The sequence below is a fragment of the Ranitomeya variabilis genome, chromosome 3 (assembly GCF_051348905.1).
Source record: "Ranitomeya variabilis isolate aRanVar5 chromosome 3, aRanVar5.hap1, whole genome shotgun sequence".
NCBI classification, from domain to species: domain Eukaryota; kingdom Metazoa; phylum Chordata; class Amphibia; order Anura; family Dendrobatidae; genus Ranitomeya; species Ranitomeya variabilis.
Window position 1 is genome coordinate 479213761 of NC_135234.1, and position 13190 is coordinate 479226950.

General features: G+C 43.0%; 1 protein-coding gene across 2 annotated transcripts in view; it reads right to left on the minus strand.

Annotated features, from left to right (window-relative positions):
- Positions 1–13190, minus strand: part of CFAP47 (cilia and flagella associated protein 47) — an 816247-nt gene that overhangs the window by 100776 nt on the left and 702281 nt on the right. For both annotated transcript variants that reach the window (XM_077296700.1, XM_077296701.1), the window contains exon 60: positions 2187–2281. In XM_077296700.1, the coding sequence (XP_077152815.1) occupies positions 2187–2281 (95 nt within the window). The remainder of the gene's footprint in view (positions 1–2186; positions 2282–13190) is intronic.

Below are 13190 nucleotides of genomic sequence, written 5' to 3' on the forward strand. Positions count from 1 at the left end.
GACCCCAAACATACTTTAAGAAGCACCCAGAAATGGATGAAATCAAAGCGCTGGAGAGTTCTGAAGTGACCAGCAATGAGTCCAGATCTAAATCCCATTCAACACCTGTGGAGAGATCTTAAAATTGCTGTTGGGAGAAGGCACCCTTCAAATATGAGAGACCTGGAACAGTTTGCAAAAGAAGAGTGGTCTAATATTCCAGTTGAGAGGTGTAAGAAGCTTGTTGATGGTTATAGGAAGTAATTGATTGCAGTTATTCATTCCAAACGGAGTGCAACCAAATAATAAGTTAATCACAATTTTGTCAGGCCTATCTTTGTAGTTTTGTGTGAAATTATATCCAATTTGCCTTTTTTTCTGTCTCGGTTTTTTTTCACTGTTCCACTAAACACAAAGGCAATAAACATGTGTATAACAAAACGTGTAATTGCAATATTTTTCTGGGAGAAATACTTTATCTTCTGAAGCAATTTCAATGATGCCAACATTTTAGGCCATGACTATATATATATATATATATATATATATATATATATATATATATATATATATATACACACTCACTGGCCACTTTATTAGGTACACCTGTCCAACTTCTTGTTAACACTTAATTTCTAATCAGCCAATCACATGGCGGCAACTCAGTGCATTTAGGCATGTAGACATGGTCAAGACAATCTCCTGCAGTTCAAACCGAGCATCAGTATGGGGAAGAAAGGTGATTTGAGTGCCTTTGAACGTGGCATGGTTGGTGGTGCCAGAAGGGCTGGTCTGAGTATTTCAGAAACTGCTGATCTACTGGGATTTTCACGCACAACCATCTCTAGGGTTTACAGAGAATGGCCCGAAAAAGAAAAAAAATCCAGTGAGCGGCAGTTCTGTGGGCGGAAATGCCTTGTTGATGCCAGAGGTCAGAGGAGAATGGGCAGACTGGTTCGAGCTGATAGAAAGGCAACAGTGACTCAAATCGCCACCCGTTACAACCAAGGTAGGCCTAAGAGCATCTCTGAACGCACAGTGCGTCGAACTTTGAGGCAGATGGGCTACAGCAGCAGAAGACCACACCGGGTACCACTCCTTTCAGCTAAGAACAGGAAACTGAGGCTACAATTTGCACAAGCTCATCGAAATTGGACAGTAGAAGATTGGAAAAACGTTGCTTGGTCTGATGAGTCTCGATTTCTGCTGCGACATTTGGATGGTAGGGTCAGAATTTGGCGTAAACAACATGAAAGTATGGATCCATCCTGCCTTGTATGGAGCATCTTTGGGATGTGCAGCCGACAAATCTGCGGCAACTGTGTGATGCCATCATGTCAATATGGACCAAAATCTCTGAGGAATGCTTCCAGCACCTTGTTGAATCTATGCCACGAAGAATTGAGGCAGTTCTGAAGGCAAAAGGGGTCCAACCCGTTACTAGCATGGTGTACCTAATAAAGTGGCCGGTGAGTGTATATATATATATATATATATATATATATATATATATATATATATATATATATATATATATATATATGTGTGTGTATGTATATATATATATATATTTACAGCTTGAAAGCAAATTCCTCTTTTAGCACTAATTACAGGGATACTGTAGCAGCAATAATTATAGGAGACAATTAACTTTATACTGCACAAGCTGAGATTTAGAAGAATGATGGGATATTACATTTTGCTTCATGGCATAAGAATGGCTGAATATTTTACTCTTCTCTGGAACATTTTCTCTATTAATAAACTTACTTTTATTATTTCTAAAGAAATGTCCCTCTTCTGAAGAAACTCATTAATCTTGAGCTCTGTTCAGTTTTCTCTGTTTACAGATCATTAAATTGCTCACAGGTGATTGCAAAGAGTGAAACCAGCAGGAGATTGCTTCCCTCAAAAAATAATCAAGACATCAAGCCCAATAAAACTGAAAAAAGCTCTCACCTTTTATACTTTTAGACACCACACACAGACACACAACATGCTACCATATTACTACTTTCTGAGACATCAAATTTATTAGAAATCACAAATCGTTGTTATGTTGTACACAGAAAACTGCAATTGTATATTCAGTCAAAACGATTATCATTTACAAATTATTGGTATACCAGAGAAAGACAGAAAAGTCATAGTGCTAACTGAAAATGAAGGGATTCTTGTGCACAATCTTTAGGTATTATGTAAAATACCTGGAGCTGAGGTTGATGGCTGAGCTTCTGGAATTCCATGAATTGGATAAATCCATCGTATACCTAAAATACCTCCATCTTCTGTCTTTGAAATGCTGTTTAAAACATAATAATAAAAAAGAACTTAACTTGCAAAAATAGAATCTTTTTAGTCTCTTGTTTCTAAATCTAAATGACATTGAAATTTGACTGATCTTGTAAACCTTAAAGTATAAATGTATCATAAACATCTTCAAACCTTATTCAAACAATAGTAGATTACAATATTTTTCTGTTCCCTCAAGGTCAAAATGATTCAATTATTCACTCAATACAAACCAAGAGTCAGCCGCTCGGCTCAAGAACAGAGCAAATAAGTGATAAAATGCCCCAATCACAGCTGATCACTTCTACCACTCCAAATCAATGCTTGGTTGGGTCCTAGAAGCAAGACTTTTATTGATTAAAACTTCTGACATGTCATAATGACATGGGAGAAAGTTTTCTTTAAATGTTACCCTTTAAGTTTATGTTAAAGGGAAATCTGCTGAAAAATGATAGTTGAATCTTATTGTTTACTCCAAGCAATTGCCATACTATTCCGGTGTTCCCATTTCCTTTTTACTTTTTGTGTTGCTTATATTAAAAGGGCTGTCCACTATTCAAACAGCTCCATCTTAAATACTATAGTCCCACATATAAATAAAAATAACAGATACTTCCAGTTTCGGCGCTGTTCCATCTATGTTGGTACCGGGTCTCCCAGGGCTTGCGTGACATTTTTAAGCATGTGCAGTGAATCAGTGGGCACTAATAGGCTGCTTCACTCATACTTCCTTTGGACAAACCTCAGATGTCCAAAGGTAGTGAGTGTGAGATCTGCAGCCTATTAGCAACCACTTATTGGATGCAGTGCTCACTGGAATAACAATGTCACGTGGTCTCTGGGAAACCTGACGCTAACATAGTCCAGTGCCAGAACATGAAGTATCTGGGTTTTTTTATATTGGGGAATATAGTATTTAAAAAAAGGTTTGTCAGAGGACTGGACAAATGCTTTAAGACTTGTCTGTGTATTCGAATTTACATTATGAACCACTAAAGAGTAAGCAGTGTGGTGCAGTGAAAGGTGTAGTGCTGGATAGAAGATATATTTCTCCCAGCAGGATAAGATTTGGGTTGGATTTTCCCTAAGGTTGAGGACCTGCAGTAATGTCACAATCACTAGATCAGCCCATGTGATAGGTACTTCACCTGTGTGTGTTGTTTGGCACATGGTCCGTGTGCAGGGTGTGAGGAGCTAGGCTGGAGCTAGCCTGAAATTGTTTTTTTTGTTGGATTACACATGCAAAGGTTTGTGACAAGACTCATAGCAACCCTGGGAATGGCACCTGGAAGATGCTGCTGACCAGGCAGCCGCTTAGTTAATCCTGTCCTGTGCAAGGGTGAGTCTGAGACCAGTGGTTCTCCAAGCTGGAGTACATTTGTGTTTTTCTTACTTTCTGCCACATATTGCTTAAAGTGTTAATAAACCACTGAAGTTTGGACTCTAAGCCTGTGTGTTAACTCATTACTGCGGCCCTGCCACTCCGTACCAGAGCAAATCTCTACATATTGGTGGCTTGAATGCGGGCAGATGCAGTGAGGCCTGGCAGTTTTTTGCTTATTTTTGCTCTGGACTCCAGCTTATGTCCTGGGTGAAAGGAGTGCTGCAGACCTAAGAACTCTTCAGAAATGGAGGCCACAATAAAAGTGGTTATGGAGGCCATGCAACAGCAGCAGCAGGCTAAGCAGCAGCAGCAGGAGGTCATGAGACAGCAGCAGCAGGCTACGCAACAGCAGCAAGAAGCTACATAGCAGCAGCATATATTTAATCAACAGCAGCAGAAAACAAACCAGCTGTTAATACAACACATCACGGCATCGCAGACAATAGGAACTTCACGGGGTATCCATGATGTCCAGAAAGCGGTTCATACAGCGATCCCCAAAATGGAGAAATCTGATAACGTTGAGAAGTAGCTGGAGATGTTCGAGATAGCCAGTTTCCTACTCCACACTGATGAGGGGCAAAAACCCCGAAACAGCTGTTTGTGGATGGATACCATGCTTGGCATAGGTGGTCTTCCTTTATTGGATATTCTCCTTTATTGGATGCTGCCCTTCCCGTGGTTGTTCCTTCCCGGAGAAAGGCCTGGCTATTCATTGCTTGCGTTGAGAAACACGTGATGGTGTCTCCGCAGCTTACTTTACATGCGTTTGCATATTTCCCATAAGGGATGGGGGCAGTGTTCTGGATCACTGCGTTGAGAAACACGTGATGGTGTCTCCGCAGTGTTGGATGTTTTGGTCTCCCCGAGGTCATTCATCTGTTCCTTCATGACCTGCCCCCTGAGCAGAGGGAGGAATACACGATCGTCTAGGGTGAGATACTGGCATGTATTGGGGTGAATATGTTAGTCCGGACCCAGCGGGTACACCAGTTTCACCCTTCCAAGCAGGCTCGGTCCGAGTATTATAATCTTTTGCACTTATTCCAAAAGTGGTTGCAGCCTGAGGTACTGTCTCCCATGGCCATGCTGGACCGCATAGTGACTCATAAATTTTGGAGGTCTTTGCCCCACTCCCTCCAATCATGGGTTGGGCAGGCATCCCCTACTAATGTGCTCCAGATGATGGACCTGATAGAATGATATGGGGCTACGAAAGTGCTCCAGGGAGTGACTACCCGTAAGACAACAGGAAGGTTCCCTAAGTCTCTACCCCTGGCTCTGCGAGCAGAGCCCAGGAAGGCTGCTAAATACTTGTCTGGGGAAGAAAGGGGCCCCATAGTCTGCTGGCGGTGCCAGGAGCCAGGCCATATGAGAGCTGATTGCCCCACCTGGCTGAGCCCATAGACACAAACTTTGGGTACCGCCAATCCCATTATACCGAACTGATGTGTAACTGGCACCCCAGAGGGACCCAGTATGGGACATTTGTGTAAGGTTGATGTGGAGGGCACCCCGGCTGTGGCCCTACTGAACTCAGGGAGTCTTGTGACCATGGTATGAGCCAGCCTGGTACAAACCAGCGAGTTCACTGGTCGGAAAGTTGGGATTTTATGTATACATGGGGACTTAAAAGACTATCCTACCACACTAGTGGTGATAAACATGCCAACGGGAGGCGGTGCCACGAGGTGGGGGTTGTGATTAATTTACATTATGAGTTGATACTTGGAAGAGACTTTCCTTTATTTTCCATACTTTGGTCAACAGTTGTCCCACCCACTAAACAACTGTCGGCACTGGTGGCAACCAGGTTACATTCTCCAGAAGTGGGGCATGAACCTCAGAAGAAATGCTGGCGGTAAGGGTAACCTCCCCTTTGGTGTACGGGGAAAGTTCTCCCCTAGAAGTATTGGCCGGAGAGATGGAAGACTTGGGGGACACCAACACATCCTGGTAGTTCTAGATTATGCCACCTGGTATCCTGAGGCCATTCTGCTATGCCACACGTCAGCTTAGCTCATAGCAAAAGAACTGATGGGTATATTTTCTCGGGTGGGGATTCCTCAAGAGATTTTAACAGACCAATGAACCCCCTTTATGTCAAAAATTATGAAAGAACTCTGCCGCTTGTTAAATGTTAAACAGTTGCGCACATCAGTCTATCAATCCCCAAACAGATGGTCTGGTAGAAAAGTTCAATAAGACACTAAAGAGCATGCTAAAAAAGCAGTTTCCGAAGACGGGAAGGATTGGGATCTCTTACTGCCATATTTGTTGTTTGCAGTGTGGGAGGTGCCCCAGGCATCTACTGGGTTCTCGCCCTTTGAACTATTGTATGGCAGACATCCCCGGGGCTTACTATAGACAAAGAGGCTTGGGAGAACCAAACAACCCCCCCCACAAGAATGTGATAGAACATGTTGCAAAAATGCAGGAAAGAATGGAGACAGTCCTACCATTGGTCTGGGAACATATGGAGGCAGCAAAACGGTCTCAGAGTCAGGTCTATAACCGGGAAGCTCAGGTAAGAACCTTTAGCCCTGGGGATCGGGTGTTGGTACTTGTGACTAAAGTGGATAGCAAATTTCTTGCAAGGTGGCAGGGGCCCTATAGAAGGTGGGGCTGGTAGACTACAAGGTACACCAACCAGGACGGAGGAAGCAAGAGCAGGTTTACCATATTAATTTGCTTAATCCATGGAAAGATAGAGGAGGCCTTTGTTAAGTTAAAATCAGTACTGTGGGGTACACCAGTTCTGGTTACACCCAATTTCAAAAGAGAAATTTCAAATTCAGCAGACCGATGCCTCTGAGATAGGTCATCGTGCAGAGCTGTGTCAAGAGGTTGACAGGTAAGAGCATACCGTTAGTTTCCTGAGCCGGAAGTTTACCCCAGCAGAAACCAGGTACAGTATTGTGGATAGAGAGTGCCTGGCCATTAAATGGGCCCTTGAGTCTCTTCGCTATTATCTGCTGGGGAGAACATTTTGCTTGGCGATAGATCATTCCCCTGTTAAGTGGATGAGTCAAGCTAAGGAAAGTAATGCGTGAGTCACCAGGTGGTTTCTGTCCCTGCAAAATTTCAAATTTTCAGTAGAACATCGAGCAGGCAGATGACAGGATGCCCTGTCCAGAGTCCACTGTATGCCATGTGTCCATCCCCATAGGGTTGAACAAAGGGGGAGGTTTGTGGTGCAGTGAAAGGTGTAGTGCTGGACGGAAGATATATTTCTCCCAGCAGGATAAGATTTGGGCTGGATTTCCCTAAGGTTGAGGACCTGCAGTAATGTCACAATCACTAGATCAGCCCATGTGATAGGTACTTCACCTGTGTGTGTGGTGATGGTCTATGTAATGGAGGTTGTTGTTTTGCAGATGGTCCGTGTGCAGGGTGTGAGGAGCTAGGCTGGAGTTAGCCTGAAATGGTTTTTTTTTTGTTGGATTACACATACTGCAAAGGTTTGCGACAAGACTCATAGCAACCCTGGGAATGGCACCTGGCAGATTCCGCTGACCAGCCAGCTGCTTAGTTAAGCCCGTCTCGTGTAAGGGTGTGTCTGAGACCAGTGGTTCTCCAAGCTGGAGTACGTTTGTGTTTTTCTTACTTTCTGCCACATTTTGTTTAAAGTGTTAATAAACCACTGAAGTTTGGACTCTAAGCCTGTGTGTTGCCTCATTACTGCAGCCCTGCCACTGCCTACCAGAGCATATCAATACTATAGCTACTGCCAAAATCAGCCAAAAGGTAAAACAAATTGTTATTTTTTTGCTTTGCTAGTTACATGCAAATTCAAGTAATATTGTACAGATTCATATTTATCTTAAAAGTGTCCACAATGGGGCAGATAATCAAAAACTGTCTAATAGCAAAACTGTCTTAGTTGCCAGTAAGGGTAATGTAAGTGTGACATGACAAAATACTTATCGTAACAAAATATCCACAATAAAACATTTGAATGTTAAGATTTTGTGTTTTTGCTGAACTTGTAAAAAAAAATTTTGCCGACATTGTATTATTATAATTAGTATTATTACTTTAATCAAACAACATTACTTTGGCTCCTTACATATTTAAAGTTGTTCAAAACTAAAATATGGCACCTATTATTGTGAATTATGGTTTACTTTTATTAGCCATTTTAAACAAATAGAAAACAGAAGGTGATGAAAAGACTCCTGGTCTAATAGCCAACATATGATGGTAATGCACTTGTCATGCACATAAAATGCATTGGTACAGTTGGAACAGGCTATAACGGATGTTCCTATCGTAGATATTCATTAGTCACATGTAATTTCCCATATTTACACAACCATTGGTTCATATTGCATTTAAAAAAAGACTGTCAATGTAATTAGAACTTAATAGATATGCCACATTTTCTAAAGCTCACACCTACATTTTCACACTTGACATTTCTAAAACATATGACTACATTTTCACACTTGACGTGCTTTCCCAACCATTTGGATTCAACTTCCAAATCAATGTAATCCCAGGAGAAACGTTGCAAGCTCTAAAAAAGTTTTTCCTCTATTTTTCCCTTTTTGATAAATTATAGTATCAATCCTTATTTACCTATAAGAATGTGTGCAATAGTTACAGTGGCATGTAAAAGTTTGGACACCTCCAGCCAAAATTACTGTTATTCTGAAGAATTAAGCAAGTTAAAAAGTTAAAGATGAAATGATCTCTAAGAGGTCTAAAGTTAAAGATGACACATTTCTTTTGTATTTTAGACAAATATATATATATATATATATATATATATATATATATATATATATATATATATACATATATTCATATATATATTCATGTTTTACATTTTAAAAATTTCAAAAGGAAAATTAGCCGATGCATACGTTTGGTCACCCCTGGAGATTTGTGTGCTCAGATAACTTTGACCAAGGTTTCAGGCCTTAATTAGCCTGTTAGGGTTATGGCTTGTTCACTTTCATCATTAGAAAAGGCTAGGTGTGCAAATTTCCCAGACTTCTCTAATTTTGTGCCAAAAAACAATAGTCATGGGTTCTTCTAAGCAACTGCCTTGCACTCTGAAAATGAAAATGGTGGAGGCCTAGAAAGCAGGAGAAGGTTATAAGAAGATAAAAAAGTGTTTTCAAGTTGCCCTTTCCTCAGTTTGAATGTAATTAAGAAATTGCAGTTAACAGGAACAGTGGAGGTCAAGGTAAGGTCTAGAAGACCAAGCAAAGTTTCAGTGAGAGCTGAATGACCTTTATGGAAGAGTCATCAGAAGAAAACTTCTCCTGCATCTTCACCATAAAATTCAGTGCCAGAAGTATGCAAAAAAACATCTGAACAGGTCTGGTGCATTTTGAAACAAGTTGTGTGAATCGATGAGGTTAAAATAGAACTCTTTCGTCACAATGATCAAAGAGATGTGTGGAGGAAATAGGGCACAGAGTTTCAGGAACATCTCACCAACCATTAAGCATTGGGATGGATCAATCATACTTTGGGGTTGTGTTGCAGCCAATGACACGGGAACATTTCATGGGTACAGGGAAGAATGGATTCAATAAAATTTTAACAAATTCTTCATGCAAACATAACATCATCTGTAAAAAAGCTGGAGTTAAAAAGAGGATTACTTCTACAAATGGATCATGATCCTAAACACGCATCAAAATCCACAATAGACTACCTCAAAGGGCACAAGCTGAAGGTTTTTAATGGCCCTCACAGTCCCCTGGTCTGAACATCAAAGAAAATCTGTAGTTAGGCCACAAAATAGCAGTGCATGCAAGATAACCCAGGAATCTCACAGAACAGGAAGGATATTCAAAGGAAGAATGGATGGAAATCCTTCAAACAAAAATGTAAATACTCTTGTCTGGCTACAAAAAGCATTTACAAGCGATGATACTTTCAAAATGCTGTGCTACTAGGTACTAACCATGCAGGGTGCTAAAATTTTGCATTGGACCATTTTCCTTTTGTAATTCTTAGAATGCAAAAGATGAATATATATATATATACTGTATATATCTACTATATAATTGTCTAAGGGTCACTTCCGTCTGTCTGTCCTTTTTTCTGTCTTTCTGTCTGTCACGGATATTCATTGGTCGCGACCTCTGTCTGTCATGGAAATCAAAGTCGCTGATTGGTCGCGGCAAAACAGCCACGACCAATCAGCGACGGGCAGAGTCCTGCGGCAACATGGCCGCTCCTTCCCCCCCGCAGTCAGTGCCCGCTCCATACTCCCCTCCAGTCAGCGCCCACACTGGGTTAATGGCAGCGTTAACTGACCGCGCTATGCCGCGGTGTGACGCACTCAGTTAATGCTGCTATTAACCCTGTGTGACCAACATTTTACTATCGATGCTGCCTATGCGGCATCAATAGTAAAAATATCTAATGTTAAAAATAATTAAAAAAATAAAAAATCGTTATATACTCACCGTCCATCGGACCCTCACATCCACAACAGGCCTTTCCCGCTCGCGACGCTCCGGTAACCGGTCCATGCTGCAATCTCGTGAGATGATGACGTAGCGGTCTCGCAAGACCGCTACGTCATCTCCCGAGAGGGAGACAAAGAAAAACAAGAGGGCGGCGGGAAGGTGGCGCGAATCCCCACGGGAGCCGAGACTGTGAGCCTGGGAAGGGGGAAGGTAATGTGGAAGGAGGAGCAGAGCGGCCAAGGTGAGGTGCCTCAGTTCCCACAGCGAGCATGGTGCCCAGTGCTGCTGGCGCTGTACGGCCTAACTGCTGCTGCTGACAGGTGCCGGTCTGTGTGAGACCCCAGCCCGGGAGCCGGCGGGACATGTACATGTAGGAGGGGACGGCGGCACCATGGTGGAAGAACTGTTCTGTAAAGTTGTCTCCATTATTATTAAATGCCGGGACTGTGAGGAGACGTAAGAAGGCGTGGGGTGAGGACACCCACCTGTATATATGCTGCAGGACCTGGACGGTCACACGTTAGATGGCATGTGCCCAGTGATGGGCATCTATAGGTACAGTGTGTGCCCAGGGCTGTGCAATATACTACATGGGCTGTGCAATATACTACATGGGCTGTGCAATATACTACGTGGGCTGTGCGATATACTACGTGGGCTGTGCAATACACTACATGGGCTGTGCGATATACTACATGGGCTGTGCGATATACTACGTGGGCTGTGCAATATACTACATGGGCTGTGCGATATACTACATGGGCTGTGCAATTACATACATATTCTAGAATACCCGATGCGTTAGAATTGGGCTACCATCTAGTATATACATATATATATACCTTATATGCTCATGTATAAGATGAGTTTTTCAGCACATTTTTTGTGCTGAAAACACCCCCCTCGGCTTAGCCCCTAGTAATTGTACCAGAAGACAGCGGGGAGGTGGGAGCTGCGGAGCAGCAGCTAACAGGAGGCAGGAACCGGCATCTGCGGCTAAAGCCTGTGCCCACTGATAAAGAGAATTTTTTTTTTTAAATGCTTTTCTCATGGGAGGCTATGCATACAAGGATAGGGATGAGGAGCCATGCATGCAAGGATAGGGATGAGAAGCCATGCATACAAGGATGGGGATAAGGAGCCATGCATACAAGGATGGGGATAAGGAGCCATGTTGTTAGGTGTCGAGTTCCCGCCGCTGCACAGGGGGAATCTCGAACCACCTCCGCTGCAGTCTCCCATTCTTCTCCGGCCACAGTGAAGCCTACACAGCGGAGACATCGGCCCCAGCATCTGGCTCAGGCAGATATTGTGCACTTGGTTACTGCTGATCTTCCATCTCTGCCATTGTAACCAGCACTGTTCTGAGGTGAGCAGATGCTCCTGGGACTAAGTCCTGCTTTTTCTCTACTGGGCATGCCCAATGGATGACCTCTCATTGGAGGTCGGGGGTCACATGCTCAGGTCCTGAAGCAGTTCCTATTGGACCACTAGGAAGGGCCTGGAGAGCTTCCTCTATAAAAGGTTCACATGGCCGCACGGCCATGCGCTAGTATCAACTTAAATTCATGTGTGTATGAGCTTAGCTACTTTTGTGGTCGCTGTCAGCATGTGCTCAGGGTTTCTGTATAGGCACTATAATTCCGACACCTCCGGAGAGGAGTTTGCGTGTATGAATTCAGGGCTGGCATATAGCCTCTAGAATTCTGGCACCTCCGGAGAGGCGTTCGTGTGTATGAATTCAGGGCTGGCGTTTAGCCACTAGAATTCCGGAACCTCCGGAGAGGAGTTGTTTGAGTGCTGTTGCTGACTGTGTGAGCACTATATGCTATCTGCTCCTTTCAAGACCTGTGACCCTCTGTGAGGTTAACACAGCATTATCTTTTATCTTGTCGACTCTGTGAAGCAACAGAGTTCGCTCCTATACAGACCATGTGACGGAACCCGTGTCTGTTCAGGCATAATACCGCCTTATAGTGCCGCCATTTACTAGCAGCAGGTTCCACTCCTGCAAGGTGGACCCTGGGCTGCGAACGCACCAATATTATCTCCATATTTACTCAGTTCGTTCCACCAGCCCTAACACATGTATACAAGGATAGGGATGAGGAACCATGCATACAAGGACAGGGATGAGAGCCATGCATACCAGGATGAGGATAATTATAAACCTACAAAAAATCCGTGGCCAAAATGGAAAACATCCCCCAGTGGCTTTAAATGTATATGCCAAAAATTCGCTCAAAAAAGAGCAGCGGAAGCTTGAATCTCTATATTCAAATGAGTGATGGGCAACCACATTGAAGCCCAAATAAAGTATGTGTCTCAAGAGATTGTGGAATGGCCAGAGGGAGTTTGTGCAATAAACAAGTCAAATTTTATTAAACATATATCAATATAGAATTTAGGATCAAAGTGTACATGGGTAGAGTACAGCTAAAAGACATACATACTGGCACCATGCAAGATAACATCAATGGATGCCGGAATGTAAAGAAATAAATAAACGTGTCCCAAGAAACATGGCTGCACATACAATAATATGAGAGGCAGAGAGCACAAATAGTATATAATGTATGAAATAAAAGATTGTATTCAGTTATAGCCAAAAAGTGCCATTGGGCTCTCTGTTTATCATGCCTGATTAAACTGCACGCTACTACTTATACCAGAGGGCTGCAAGCTTCGCTGAGTGCTCTGTCAAAATATGTGACCATGTAAGCAGCCATTAGTAAACTCAGATGGTTAGTGCTGGTGTCCGGTGAGAGACAGTACTTTTTATATGGAATAAGCGTTTAAATCTGTCTCCAATATCAAGACAGGCAACAGTCATAATAAGATTTACAATGCTTTACCTTGTGAGATGATGCTCTCAGTGTGCCGCCGTGTCTATGGGACGTGCTATGCCTCGACGCGCGTTTCAGGATGAGGATAAGTAGCCATGCATACAAGGATGGGGAGAAGGAGCCATGCATACAAGGATGGGGATGAAAAACCATGCAGACAAGGATGGGGATGAGGAGCCATGCATACAAGGACAAGGATAATGAGCCATGCATACCAGGACAGGGATGAGGAGCCACGCAGTCAAGGATAGGGAT